The 15,236-nt window shown below is 38.7% G+C and overlaps 1 protein-coding gene across 1 annotated transcript in view; it reads right to left on the reverse strand.

The window, feature by feature from the left end:
• Epg5 (ectopic P-granules autophagy protein 5 homolog) overlaps window positions 1–15,236 on the reverse strand; it is a 106,478-nt gene that overhangs the window by 77,701 nt on the left and 13,541 nt on the right. The window contains exons 2-7 of the mRNA XM_042675092.1: window positions 10,285–11,226; window positions 8,350–8,593; window positions 7,281–7,417; window positions 6,248–6,355; window positions 3,588–3,661; window positions 1,571–1,676 (exon numbers count right to left, since the gene is read on the reverse strand). Of these exons, the coding sequence (XP_042531026.1) occupies window positions 1,571–1,676; window positions 3,588–3,661; window positions 6,248–6,355; window positions 7,281–7,417; window positions 8,350–8,593; window positions 10,285–11,226 (1,611 nt within the window). The remainder of the gene's footprint in view (window positions 1–1,570; window positions 1,677–3,587; window positions 3,662–6,247; window positions 6,356–7,280; window positions 7,418–8,349; window positions 8,594–10,284; window positions 11,227–15,236) is intronic.

Below are 15,236 nucleotides of genomic sequence, written 5' to 3' on the forward strand. Positions count from 1 at the left end.
CAAACTTTTTTTAAATATCATTTGCTGTGTTTCATTATTCTACACACACACACACACACACACACACACACATCTATGTAATATTCTTCAAGAACCCCCAAGTGTTCTTTCCTTTCCCTGTCTCGCCTCCTGTGGATCTTTCAACTGCCCAGCCAGCACAGTCCTCATTCTGCAATTATGTCCCATCATCATCATCATGTTTAGGTCTAGATTCCACATATAAGTGAAAATGTGGTATTTGGCTTTTGAGCTTGGCTTATCTTGCTCAGCACGATTGTTTCCAGTTTATTTTCCTGCAAATAATATACATCCACTCTTCTTAGTAAAAGCCATTCATTTTGATTCTCTGATATGTCTTCTATGGTTGAGATGTAGTTTGCCACTGTGATGCGTGTGTTAGAAGCTTGATCTACAGGCTAGAGGGATTAGGCAATGGAATGGAACTTTCAATAGGGGAGGTGCTTCCCTTGGAAAAAATTAAGGAAATTCTCTTGGACCCTTTAGTAGATCTCACAAGAATATCTACTATGAAAAAATAGGTCTGGCCTCATTCAATTTTCTGGCATTCTGTTTTGAAATATAGTTCCATGTGGACTGCTTCCCGCAGTCCACATCATGGGGCCTTTGCCTGAGCCTGTGCCATGCTGTTTGGGCTTTCAGCCCCCTAACATTGTGTGCTAATTAAAGCTCTTTCCTTTATAAAGCTAGCTTTCACTATAGAAATGTAAAATGAGTTAATATTGTGTCCAAAATAGCTACCAAACAAGAGCCTCAGAAACGCTACTTAAGACCAATAGTTCTACAGGGATGGAAAGAGTGACACAATCCAAAAAGAAATGTACTCATTCCCTGATTTACATAACTGTAACTGCTCTGTACATCATCTTTATAATAACAATTAAAATCATTTGGAGGGGGAAAAAAGACTAATAGTTCTAGAATGGATGAACACTAAAATCATCATGCAAGTTTTGAAGCATCTGGATGTTGGTGTTAGGCCTAGACAAGGTTTTTAAGTTATCCAAATGACTCTTACACAGACACAGTACTGACAAATGACTAATGTGAATAATTCAGAATACTACATTTTCTAATTTAACAAAACTCCTAATTTTCTAATCTACAAAGTTCTTTTTCTTTTTGAAACAGTCTTGCTAAGACTCCAGAGGCTGGTCTGGAACCCATGATCCTCCTGACTTCACCTCTTACATGCTAGAATTAGAGGTATGTACCACCAGGTCCAAGTCCTTAAGTTCTTCAACTCAACATTTATTAGGTACTAACCCAAGGACCAAGGACTAGGCACCAGCATAGGGACCTCATACGTTATCTGTCTCAGGGATTAAATGTGGGAAATTTACCAGAAGGGGAAAAAAAATACTAGAAATAAGTTTTTACACCCCACTGTACTTCAGTTTCCCCATCTCTAAAATCTGATCATACAGTACTTATCTCATGAGGCAGGTGGAAGAATTAAATGACATAATATGAGAAAAGTGCTTAGAATTATACCTGGCACATAAGAACAGTTAAAAAATGATTAATGAACAATGTAGACATCATGAGTTACCTCTTCTCCTCCCTCATCCACTAGTGTCCAAGTCCCAGACGCAGGCCCCGATGAGGATGGCTTCCACTCACTGGGCTTCATGTGACACATAAACTCTGCCCGATTTCTAAAGGATGGCAGAATCATATAAACACAGAAAGCCTTACATGAGTACCATTGTAAATCACCTATGCACTATAAAAAAGGAGTGAGGAATCAACCTAACCTTCCAGTAGTTTAAATTCCTAAACAAGAAATAATTGGCTGAAGTTCAAGAATACTAAAACCTCAACTAATTTGGGTAGAGAGACCACAACCGTGGTAATACTAAGTAGCAAAGCAGTTAAGACTAGTTCAGCTCCCAGGCACAGTTGGAACCATAATTGTGGACTACTGTGGAGACTTCCCTCAAACCAGGCTTCCAGGAGAGGAGACATCTTTTAGGGAACATGTCTCACTGAACACGAAAGAGCAATCTATGAGTGCTGCAGAGCTTTGTTTAGAACCAAAAAGTATATATAAAAGAAAAATCATCTGAGTCAAATCATCACATCACTCCTGTGTGTAAGCAGTAAGGGAGGGAAGTTGGGAGACTCCTGCCAGCCAGGCTTTCCCAAGCCATTAACTGAATCTAACAAGCAAGTTAACCATGACAGTCTTTTCTCTTAGACTACAACCCAGTCCTCAGGTCTCTCTGAAAAGGTATACATTCTTGTCTTTAACTAGAAACTTTCTCCCATGACCCAGAGCTCTGTAGCTCTACTGCTATCCTTTCAACTGAACAAACTGCAATACTTAGCTCCAAGTGTCCACAGGTATGTATTACTTGCATGCAATTACCTGCATGCATCAGGGATATCAAATTTTCCTCCATACAGAACAGCCCTCCTTTCTGTCTTTTCTAAGAGTACTGCCAACACCTTCTCTGTCGCTTAGACTCTCAAGTTTAGAGTTACTATTCACCACTCCTTTCCCACATGCTTTATTTAAGCAGCTACTGAATCCTTTCCCAACAAGATGACCTTCAGGTTTCCCTCTTCTATTCACTATTACTCCAATGATGCAGACACCTTCTAGGACTTGAAAGTATGTGGTATTAACACATCTCAGAGTCACCTACACATAGACCCTGCTTTCACCCTGAGGATGTGCCATCTTGATGGTGGTTTGGGTTCCAGAGCCAAGAAAGCCAGACATTTGTGACAATCTGACTAAGCAAAAGTCCAAACTCATACTCTTTTTCTATCTCCTTATTCTTCCTTAAATATAACTTTTACTGCTCAAGTATCTTCCAATGCTATAAAAGCCAGACCATATAAAATCTAGGTTCTCAGCCTTAATTTCAAAACCATCTATCCTCCAACCCACTCTAGCTATTTACCTTTGTTACCATCTCTACATTCACCTTCACCCCAACCAAGCTGATCCGCCTGTCCTCTGCACAGCCACTCCAGACTGCACTGGGCCTTTGTTCACACTGTTCTCTTGCAGGCCTCTCTAGTCCTTTCCTTCCCGTAAAATCCAAACCACTCTTCAAAGCCAATTTATCCATTGTGGTACCCTCTCTGACTACTCCACTTGACTCTTTCTAAATGTATTGCAAGAACCATAGTTTCACAATTTAGCACTTAAATCTTCCCTTCCCTCTATTCCCATGGTACTAAATCTCTTCTTCTAAGGAACAGATCATTTGTTTTGTCTGTGGCACCAAGCATAATGACATATACAAGAGTGACAAACCCACTAAAAAGGATTCAAAAAAGTTAAATGGCTAAAAGAATTCCTTTGTGACAAAGTTATCAGCCAAAAGAAAATCTGCCACGTTAATATCTAGAATGCCTGACACATTTTTTTCTTGCATTTATTGTTATTGTTAAGGAGCTGTACACAGGGGTTACAATTCCATAAGGTCTGATACTTCTCTTACCAACTGTTCTTCAGATTTGGGCAGTTCTTCAGATTGGGGCAGTTAAAGAAGCCAGTCCTTTGACAAAAAAGACACTGACATTTCTATTTCACAAAGTTCTTTCACACTTACTTGACAGGAGACATCAACAGGGCAAGGGACTGCATAAAATGAAAGACTCCTGATGGGTTATTCAACACTCTGATCTGAAATTAGAAAAGATAAAGCATACCATAGAAAACCAACTCATCATCAGCCACTGGCAGCTCATGCCTGTAATTCTAGCTACTCAGGAGGCTGAGATCTGAGGACCGCGGTTCAAAGCCAGCCAGGGCAGAAAAGTCCATGAGACGCTTATCTCCAATTAACCACCAGAAAACTGGAAGTGGCACTATGGCTCAAAGTGGTAGAGTACTAGCTTTGAGCTGAAGAGCTGAGGGACAGTGCCCAGGCCCAGAGTTCAAGACCCACAACTGACAAAAAAAGAAAAAAAAAGAAAACCAACTCATCTAGGCATTCACACACAGTGAGACAAGAATAGATATGCTTAGGGAAGGAACACAAAGGCACAATGCCTACATGCCTCTGGTCATATAAAATAATATTTACTGAAATGTACTGCAGCAAATGAGAACAATAGGTTTTTTATTTTGTTATTTTTGCTTTCTTTTCATCTTGTTTGTTCATTTATCTACCTTTGGGAGGGCAAGGGGGAACAGAAATGGAGGGACAAAAGGTGAACAAATGCAGCAATGATACTCACTAGACCCTATGTTGAAAATGAATATACAACATGTGGGTGGAAATGGAAGGGAAAAGTTGGGAGAGAGTGAAGGACAGGGTGACATTGTCTCAAAAGAAATGCACTCATTACCAGACTTATGAAACTATAACACACTTAACATCACCTTTATAACAATAAAAAATTAAAAAAAAGAAAACGAACTCAAGTGTCCATAATGTTTCACAAGCAATCCAAAAATAAAGTTGCTATTAAGAGAACAAAGCTGATATGTATGAGTCAAGCAGAAAAGGTCAGATAATGTGATGTTAGGAAAATGAACCCTTAGATATGTATTTAAATGTTTTTTTTTCTTTCATGCATTTGTGTCTAATGCATTTATAAGATTATTTCTTTGTTGCTTTGTATGTCCCTCCCCCACAGTATAACCCCTGCTTTCACTATATTTGATGTCAGTACAATTTGTGGAGGAGAAGGGGAGAAACAAATCGTTTAAGGATAACCGGTGACCCGTTACAACAATGAGAAGTACAAGTTGTCATGTCGAAAACAAACTTTGCAACTTTGGTGTGTGGGGGGGGACGATTGAGTGGGGGTGGCGGGGGGGAGAGGGGGAGGCTGGGAAGGGATGTGAAGGGTAAACTAAGGAGGAGGCTGCAATGCTTGATAAGAAATGTACTCATTATCTTGCCCATGTAATTGTAACCCCTCTGTACAGTATGGTCACAATAAAAAATAAAAATTTTTTTAAAAAATTTAAAAAAAAAGAGAACAAAGCTGAAACTGGCACCTAATCCATAAGCATGAGACACAGTTCAGGTTACCTGCAAGTAATGCCTCAGATTACTCAAACAGCAGAGGTACCTGCGCAGTTTACTCCATCACCTGACACAATATAGGATGAAGGACAATACTGCTACTTTAATTCATAGAGAAAGAAAATTGAAAAAACAAAACAAAACAAAAAAACTTCCTTCTCTTTAAAAAGATTCAGGCTTCTTGCCATCAGAAATATTCATGAAGCCAGGTGCAAGTGGTTCACACTTATAATCTTAGCTATCCAGGAGGCTGAAATCTGAGGATCGCAGTTCAAAGCCAGCCCAGGGAGGAATGTCCATGAGACTCTTATCTCCAATTAACCACCAGAAAACCAGAAGTGGCACTGTAGCTCAAGTGGTAGAGCACTTGCCTTGAGCTGAAGAGCTCAGGGACAGCACCCAGGCCCAGAGTTCAAGACCCATGACTGACAAAAAACAAACACCTCATGTAAAGGAGATATAAGAGATCAGAGCTATTCATTAGCTCCTGCCACATGAGCAGTTACTCTGAATAATAAAATGGCCCACAGGCAAGCAGCAAAGAGGATAAACTATAAAGCACATGTCAAATTCTCAATACATGTGAGTCGACCACATAGGCATAAGATCTATACAAGTATGCTGGTGGCTTCCGTTTTATCTGTACCAATTTTAGGATAAGCTCATTAATTTAGGAAGTGTGTAGAGTCCTATAGGAAAAAAATCATCCTGACGAGGATTTCTACAAAGAACTTTTAAGGAATTATTACTGAACTTACCAATCCAGATAACTGAACTTCTGCAATTCTGAAATAATTTTACTATCGTTATCAAGAATACTGTCTACAAATATATATTGGATCTATTTTAAAAAAATTTTAGCCAGGCACCAGTGGCTCATGCCTGTAATCCTACTCCTCAAGGGGCTGAGATCTGAGGATCGTGGTTCAAAGCCAGCCCAGGCAGGAAATTCCATGAGACTCTTATCTCCAATTAACCACCAGAAAACCAGAAGTGGTGCTATGGCTCAAATAGTAGAGAGCCAGCTTTGAGTTGAAGAATTGAGGGACAGCACCCAAGCCCAGAGTTAAAGCCCCATGACCAACCAAAAAAGAAAGAAAGAAAGAAAGGAAGGCAGGCAGGCAGTCCAGTATTTATAGGTAGCTTTTTTTTTTTTTTAGCAGTTTGTTCAGGAAAAATGTCTACTAAAACCCCTACTCTACCACCCAGAATCAGAAGACCATACATCTTACCTGGATGAAAGGAACAGCCCACTTACTAACACCTGCTGGGCACCGAAGAATATGATTTAGGAGGAAGAAGTGATCTCCAGGACAGCCAACTCTTTGTAATACTGATACCTATACAATAAAGGATTAATGGTTTCACTAATTAAAAAGAAAACTAATTTATATAGCAATCTTGACAGACCATTTATCTGATATTTAAGTACTTGTAATCGTTCTAAAGTAACCTGACATAAGATATACTATTAGGTGAGATTTACTACTTGTGAGTTTCTATAATAAACACTGTAACAAAAGCATCACAAAGACAAATCTTTAATATTCCTGACTACATGTGAACAGATGTTAAATCAAGTAATTTCATGCTATCTTAGTTGGTAATAGTTTCTAAAATCCAAATATACTTAAAGTATCATTGTATATTTAAGAACTCTACAGGTTATGAATATAGCTCAATGGTAGAATACTTGCCTAGCATGTATAAAGACCCAAATCCTATCCCAAGAATTTCAAAAACCAACCAACCAACCTAATTAATTTCTCAGGTGAACTTTTTTTTTTGCCAGCCATGATAAAAACTCGCTCAATCCAAGTACTCAGAGGCAGAGGCAGGAGGTTTATAAGTTCATTACTAGCTTAGTTACATAGCAAGTTCAGGGCTAGTCTGAGCTACAAAATAATAACCTGCATCAAAAAACCAAAAGGAAGAAAGAACTCCTCTAAGATGAATCTAAGAATCTATTTACCCACTGGTAAATAAAGCCAATAAATAAATAATCTACTCCCTCTGTAACACATATAACATTGTTCTTAAATTTTTCCAAAAAAAGCTTTTCCCCTTTTATTTCGATGTCTTCTAAGCTGAAAACCAGAGATCTTTTGAAGTAAGAGAGAAAAGCACCTTGTGTTTAATCATGTAGAATAAAAAATCTTATTACCATATATCATGATCAAGGAAAATTTATCAATTGATGAAGACTTTAAAAAAATGAGATTTTTAGGCATTAGAAGAAAGACTATATATCTATCTGTCTCTTACCAATTTCTTCAGCCAGAGAAGAATATCATCTTGAAACTGAGTGTCTTCATTCAGTCTCCTGGTGAACATGAACAAGACACTAATGCACTCCTTCAGCTGACACAAATCAGAGGGAATGCTTTCGGTCACTTTAGAAGCTATAAATTAAAGGAAGGATTAAATGATTCCCACATAAATGAGCTTTTAGGGAAATCTGTTAATGTATTCACTTAAAACAACTGAAAATATTTAAAACACTTAGTTCAAATAAAAACCCAAAGACAAAAAATTCTATCAAGATTTTTTTTTTTATTATGGAGCTGAAGTTGCAGCTCAATAGTAATGCACTTGGAAGTGGCACTGTGGCTCAAGTGGTAGAGCGCTCGCCTTGAGCTGAAGAGCACAGAGACAGTACCCACGCCTAGAGTTCAAGCCCCATGACCAACAAAAAACAACAACAACAACAACAAAAAGTAATGCACTTGCTTAGTAAGTACAAAGAATTATTTCAATCCCCAGCACCACCCTTCAAAACTATTTAAATTTCTAGCCAGGCTCTGGTGGCTCACCCTGTCATCCTAGCTACTCAAGAGGCTGAGATCTGAGGATTGCAGTTTGAAGCCAGCCAGGGCAAGAAAGTCCACCCACTTAACTACCGAAAAAGCCAGAAACAGAGCTCAAGGGGTAGAGCACTAAGCCCTGAGCAAAAAGCTCAAAGAAAGTCCCCAGGCCTTAAGGACTAGTCCCAGGACCAGCACAACAACAAAAAACAGACCAACAAACTGGTCAAGCAACACTATAAAGCACAAGAAACAGAGTATTAAAACATGTAATTTTAGAATTAAATTTTATGTGGACGCCACTTAGTTACAAGCACATAGAGAAAGGCATCCTAGAGAAGCAAAGAATGACAACCACGGGGAAGGAAGTCCTAGCACTGCTCCCAAGGTCATTGAGGCAAGCAAAAAATAAAAAATCATATGCCAAATAGTTAAATCAACTAACTTCCAGCCAACTCAACTAGCCCATACTCCTCAATTCTTGTTTCCATTTTAAAACATAAGAAAGAGGGAGACTATTATTTACACACCTGGGCCTTGCTGATGAATTGCTAAAGATCTCAGAACAGCTGAGCTATTAAGCAATGCGTAGATGTAAGATTCCACTTGTAACCTCGAAAGCACAGAAGTGTAAGAATGAAGAGCCAGTGTCTGGTGGAGGTGCTCAGATTTGACATCAAATAGCTTCTTCAGGTCACCCAATGCATTTTCATTCATCTCTACTCTCTGATAGCGATGATAGCCAGAAACTTTCACTTGATCTGCACAAATACCCTACCAGTGAAGAAAAGGGTAAAATATGTAAACAATCACTCTTTATGAGTTTTTTGTTTTGTTTTGTTTTGTCAGTCGTGGGAATTGAACTCTGGGCCTGGCGCTATCCTTGAGCTCTTCAGCTCAAGGTGAGTGCTCTACCACTTGAGCCACAGTGACACTTCTGGTTTTCTGGTGGTTTATTGGAGATAAGAGTCTCATGGACTTTCCTGTCCGGGCTGGCTTTGAGCCGCAATCCTCAGATCTCAGCCTCCTGCATAGGTAGGGTTACAGGCATGAGCCACCAGCGCCCAGCTTACTCTTTATGTTTGAGGCAATCAGGAAGCAGGTCAGGTATAAGATACAGAAGTTTTAGTACCATTTGCAAAGCGCTCATAATCATAGTGAGGAGTACTACTAATGTATAGAAAATAATACTGGTGAATATACCACCATGTACCAAAGAGTATAATGCCAATCATGAATACATTACAAGTTCAAAATAGGGAAGCTATCTCTCCCAGAAACAAAAACTAAATGGAGAAAATGCAAGAAAACAAGTTTGTTGCTTACACATTTGTATTGGTGATCCTACTTCTTTTTATTAACACTGAGGCCAGTGTTATATCTCCTCAACTCTATTGTACCACAAAATATCTCTGGATCTGCCTTCATTATTCTTTGTGGTTCTACACCAAAGGAAGTCCTTCTTTTATCCATATGGTCACATCTAAAGACTTTCCTGTTTCCATATCGCCACTCAACCTTGGCATTCTCAAACTACTATACATGGTTGATAGTCATAACATTATGTATGCACAAGGTCTCAAACTAATGGGCAATGAGATGAATTTTCTATCTTATACTGTGTGTGTGCATGTGTGTATGTACCTTACACAAAAATCCAGACTTCCCAAAGACAAGGAAACAAAGGACCACTTCTTAATTTGTCATATTGTTTTTAGATGACTCTATAGTCTTTACTTCATATATAGTATATATGAGGGAAGCTAGGAGGAGAGCACAGAATCAGAGGAAAATATATGAAATAATACAGCAGAGGGACCCATCAGCTGCGCTGGACACTGATGAAAGTGAACTAAGCAACTCAAGGGCAGTGATGGGAGGGAGAGAATGAGAAAGAGGGAATAGCTGACACTAAGCAAAAGGAAAGAAATGTACATATCACCCGATTTGGAAGAAAGTTTTATTGTTAAAGTTCATAGAGTTCATAAGCTCTGTAGATTAAGATGATCATTGTGAAGATTAAAATGTGTTTGTGACTTTAGCTAAGTATACCTATACCACAGTACTGTAAAATTTATGTAATCACTTAATCTCAATAAAGAAATTTTTGGAGGAAAAAGAATCCAGACTTCTGGCTTTTTTTGGAAAGAGAAATCTTAAATGTATTACTGGCTCATTCCAACCTCAAAAAAAAAGCAAAAAGCAACTAGAAGTTAAAAGTGGATGGGCTCTCTAGACCAAGCATGCACTACTGATTTATCTCTGTCATATCTGACCTGCTTCACTCCCACAGTTTACATTCCCGACCTTGACCTTGTATTCTCTACACTGTCGTGCTCTGAGCAAAGCCAGGGTCAGTATCAGTGTTAGAAGCACATTGCTATCCTGGACAATATCACTGGAACAGCAACTCCACTGCAAATTCCTCAGACTCTTGAGGGCTTTACAAACACCAGTCAAAATACCTGCACAGATATTTGTTCCTCCTTAAAGTGCCACAGTCGACTTTTAGCATTTTGGCAGTCAGATGTCAGAGTAAGTAGCTCAGCTTCAGCCAGCAATAATTGCTTCCTACACCGTGAGTAGTTCAAAAGCAACTCATAAAATTCATGCCTGTCCTGATGAGCCATACTATCAAATTCTTCTAAATATGACTCAACATTCTCCAGCCATGAACCAGGCTCCAAGATTTTTAGCTGCTCTTTAGTAAATGGTACTAGTTCTGGTTGAGATGGGAGTTCTGGGTAGAGTCGTTCACTATAAAGCAAAGGTTTCACTGCCACCAAAGCTGGTACTTCTCCAGCAATTTCAGTTGGCAACTGGGGATACAGTTTCTTCACTCTAGGTGGCTGACAAACTTCTTTGCCTTCATAAAAACTCTGCAAGCCAACATTTTGAAGCACCTCTAAAGAACAATCTACGGCTTGTTTGTCTTCTTTCCTATTATGAGTTTCTCTGTTTTGTAAATTTTCCATTTCCCTTTGTGTGAAGAAAGAATCAGATTGCAGTGTGCTTTCAGAAGGTCCACATTGTGCCAATTTGTTTTCATCAACTTTTGTCAAGTTCTTGAGGGGTTCTACTTTAGTTCCAACATTGTCTCCATGATCAACCTTCAGCTTGCTTACATCATCCCCAACACAGACTCCTACTGCTTCCCTTTCTTTAAGGGGATCTGCATTACATGTCAGAGACTCTTGTTCACCTATCGTCAGGGAGGTGAGTGGTACATCAAACATTTCACTTTCATTCTGTCCACCAGCATCACTATGGATCTGGGAATCAGTTAACACCTTCAGATGATCTCCTTTGAATTCACAAGCTGAAGACGAGATCTCCTGCTCTTTGGCTTGTAGAAGGGGGACTTCATCAGCCTCTTCTGTCCGAAGAGTTTCATATTTCTTCTTTTCCTAAAAACAGTATTTATAAGATAAAATAACTCTATAACAATAATTGATGCATTCAGCATGAGTAGGTTTTAAATTATACATAAAATATGAGTATTATTTAATTCATGGAATCTAAATTCATTTTATAAGCAATGCTACATGTTTTCAATATGCATCCAGTTTTAAGTGTATTGAACTTGGAGATCCATTAGTCTAATCATAAAAGGAAAAAAGACATTACACTAAGCAGCAAACTATAATTCAAAATGGAAAAGGAAAGTCTGCACTGGATCATTGACCATTCTGTTAGAGGTTAAGTAAAACAGAACACTATCCAACTACCTTAGGCTGCCACAAGGTTGGCTTCATCTTGATAAACATTCAGAAATGTCTGGAATAACTCAAGCAAAAAAACTAACAATTATAAAACAAGATCAGAACCTTAGATTAGAATCTACATAATAAAAGTCCATGAGTCTACACAAACATAATTAACTGAATGAATAAATATATAAAATGAGAATAACTCTTCCATACAGAAAAATTCCAATTAGTAAACAAAGAAGGAAAGAGAAAAAAAGAAAAATCTCCACAAGATGCTAGGGATATAAATGTGAGAATGTGTAAAACCCTGGGTTTAATCCCCAGCATCACCAAAAATGGGGGGGGAGGGGTTAGATCACAAAAATCACATAAGAACACTATGGTTACATTAATCCATTTCCTACTGCAGTAATAAAATACCTCTGACTGGTACTTATAAATAAGTTTATTGAAACTAAAGCCAATAAAAAAAAAAGAAGTTTATTAAGCTCACAGTTTTGGAAGTTCAAAAAGCATGGTATGGGAATCTGCATTAGTGACCCTGAATTGGATCCTGGAACAGAAAAAAGACCTTAGGTGAAAAATCTTTGCAATTCAACTACGTTCTAAATTGTCGTTATTAGTAATGTAACTAAATTCTTGGTTTTGAAAAATGTTCTATGCCACAGACTGTATAGCTACTAAGATAATGTAAGAGGGTGCTGGGTCAAGATATAGTGACTATTTGAATTATATTTGCCAACTTTTCACCAGGCCTACCTAAAACTATTTCAAAAAAATAAAAGTTAACTGTGAGAAATGGAATGAAAGAAGGCAATATGCTGGTACTAACAGCTCACACCTATAATCCTAGCTACTCAGGAGGCTGAGATCTGAGGATCATAGTTCAAAGCAAACCCAGGTTGGAAAGTCCCTGAGATTCTTATCTCCAATTAACCTTTAAAAAAAGGGGGAGCTGGGAAGGTGGCTCAGTGGTAGAGCACTTGCCTTGCATGCATGAGGCCCTGAGTTCGATTCTTCAGTGCCACATAAGCAAAAAGAAAAAAGCTGGAAGTGGCGCTGTACTCAAGTGGTAGAGCTAGCCTTGAGCTGAAGAGCTCAGGGACAGTGCCCAGGCCCAGAGTTCAGGGCCTACAACTGGAACCCCTCCTCCCCCCAAAAAAGGGTGGAGCTGTAGCTCAAATGATAAAGAGCTAGCCTTAGAAAAATGAGAGAAGAGCTGGGCGCCGGTGGCTCACACCTGTAATCCTAGCTACTCAGGAGGCTGAGATCTGAGGATCGCAGTTCAAAGCCAGCCCGGGCAGGAAAGTCCGTGAAACTCTTATCTCCAATAAACCACTAGAAACCGGAAGTGGCGCTGTAGCTCAAGTGGTAGAGCGCTCGCCTTGAGCTGAAGGAGCTGAGGGACAGCGCTCAGGCCCAGAGTTCAAGCCCCACAACCAAAAAAGAAAAGAAAAGAAAAATGAGGGAAGGGGTAACAAGTTTGACAAGAAATGTATTTATTACCTTACTTATATAACTATAACTCCTCTATAAATCACTTTGACAGTAAACTTTAAAAAAAAAAAAAAGAGCTAGCTTTGTGCAAAAAGCTCAGAAATAGCACCCATACCTTGAGATTAAACCCTAGGACTGGCACCAAAAAAAAAAAAAAAAAAAAAGGCCAATGGGGGATAAATATGAAAGAACATTATATGTATGTATGTATGAAAATGTTACAAGACCCATTAATTTCTTCAACTAATACATGATAGAAAAACCATCATCAGGAAAATCATCTAAAAAATTAAAAACTGAAATGGGCCAGGCAAATCCATACTCAGAAGGCTAAGATCTAAAGATGGAAGTTCAGAGCTAGCCCAAGCAGACATATATGCAAAATTCTTATTCCCAATTAATCAGCAAAAATCCAGAACTACAGATGTGATTCATAGTAGAGTACAAGCTGTGAGAAGAAAAAGTCTAGTTAAAGCCCAAAGCCCTGAGTCCAAGACCCAGTACCATCTGCCCCCTCCAAATAAAATTATTTAATATCTTAAGCATTAGTATACAAATTAGGTTAACAGCAGCCCAGCTAAATAAGGAAGGAAAAGTGACTTAACATTTAAAGTTGTTAAATTCAGATTAAAGAACTAAAATCACTAAAATATTTCCTTTTTACTATAAAATTTTGAGTTACACTGCCAGTAATTTTGAGTTATTCTGCTTTGTTCAAGAAAAAAAAAAGTTGACAAATTAATGATCAAAACTGTGAGGTAGGGCTGGGAAGGTGGCTCAATGGTAGAGCACTTGCCTTGCACTCATGAGGCCCTGGGTTTGATTCTTCAGCACCACATAGGCAGAAAAAGCCTGAAGTGGCACTATGGCTCAAGTGGTAGAGCGCTAGCCTTGAGCTGAAGAGCTGAGGGACAGTGCACAGGCCCAGAGTTCAGGCCCCATAACCGACCAAAAACAACAACAAAAAAAAAAAACTGTGAGATATTTTTTGGTTAGGAACAAAGATAAATATTTTTGAAATGCATCAGAGGTCAGCCTGCTGAAATAATCATGACTGCCAACACAAATGATAAAAGATTCAAGACACAGTATAACCATCCCAAACTGCTTTGCTTCATGTTGTGAACTACTGAATATTAGATCTTGATCAGCCATATAAGGCTTATTCTTTTTTAAAAAATTAGTTTAAGTTGCCTAAAATCAACAGTAACAGGAAAGCATTACACAAGTGTTAATAAGAAAATGAAAAAAATAGAGCCAACTTGTCAAGTGTGATATTCAGCACCCTTACCATACTATATAGGTTTCTCAGATTGGGAGGTCAAAGAAAAAAAATGGAAGGGCAAAATGATCACTATAGCAAGGAAACTTGCTACCTCTAGATAGTGCCGAGGCCAAATTTTAGCAAGCTGATCAGAAAATGAAATTAATAAAGTAATTTCATGTGCAATAGCACAAAAAGAAACATTTAAGAATAAAATTAGCAAAAGAAAGATAAAACTCGAAATTAGGAAACATTGTTATTAGAAGAAAGTGAAAAAAAGACCTAATAAATACAAAGATATTCCATGTACTTCATAATTCAACACAATTCCAAGCCAAATCTAGCTGCCTTTATTACCAAAATTGACAAGCTAAACCCTCCTGGGAATAATCAAAACCATTATAACTGCAAATTTAAGCTGGTTAGGTAACAATGAAGATTGTTTTTAACCTTCCTACCCTCCTCCTAGAGAACATGTATACTTTTGTTTAAACTTTGATTTCCCCTATGAGTGTCACACCCTTTTCTGGGTTTCAAAAGTGGAACCAAAGAACATTCCCCACTTGCTTCTGTTGGGGACTGTAGGTCCAGTGAAGGAATTATTCTGGAATTGCCCCCAGCAGAAAGTGGAAAAAGGAGAAACTAGTGCTTAGACTCAAAAACTGAACAAGTTAGGCCTAGAGAAGTAGGCAGCAATGGATGATTGGGGGAAATACAACAGTTTGAGCAGGTGGCACAGGCCTGGCCCTAGTGCCTCCCAAACCCCTGGGAGAAGTCACAACCTCTGGGGTACATGTGGAAGGAGAGTATGTTAGTGGTGATTAACCCAAGACCCAAGAGCAGTCATGAAGGCTCCCTGTGGCTCATTCCCCTCTCCAAAGCACAGGTCCTGAACCAGTCCCCACCAATTCATCCTGAACAACAATGTACCTACCATAGGTTTCCC

The sequence above is a fragment of the Dipodomys spectabilis genome, unplaced genomic scaffold (assembly GCF_019054845.1).
Source record: "Dipodomys spectabilis isolate Male_0828 unplaced genomic scaffold, ASM1905484v1 ptg000024l, whole genome shotgun sequence".
NCBI classification, from domain to species: Eukaryota; Metazoa; Chordata; class Mammalia; order Rodentia; family Heteromyidae; genus Dipodomys; species Dipodomys spectabilis.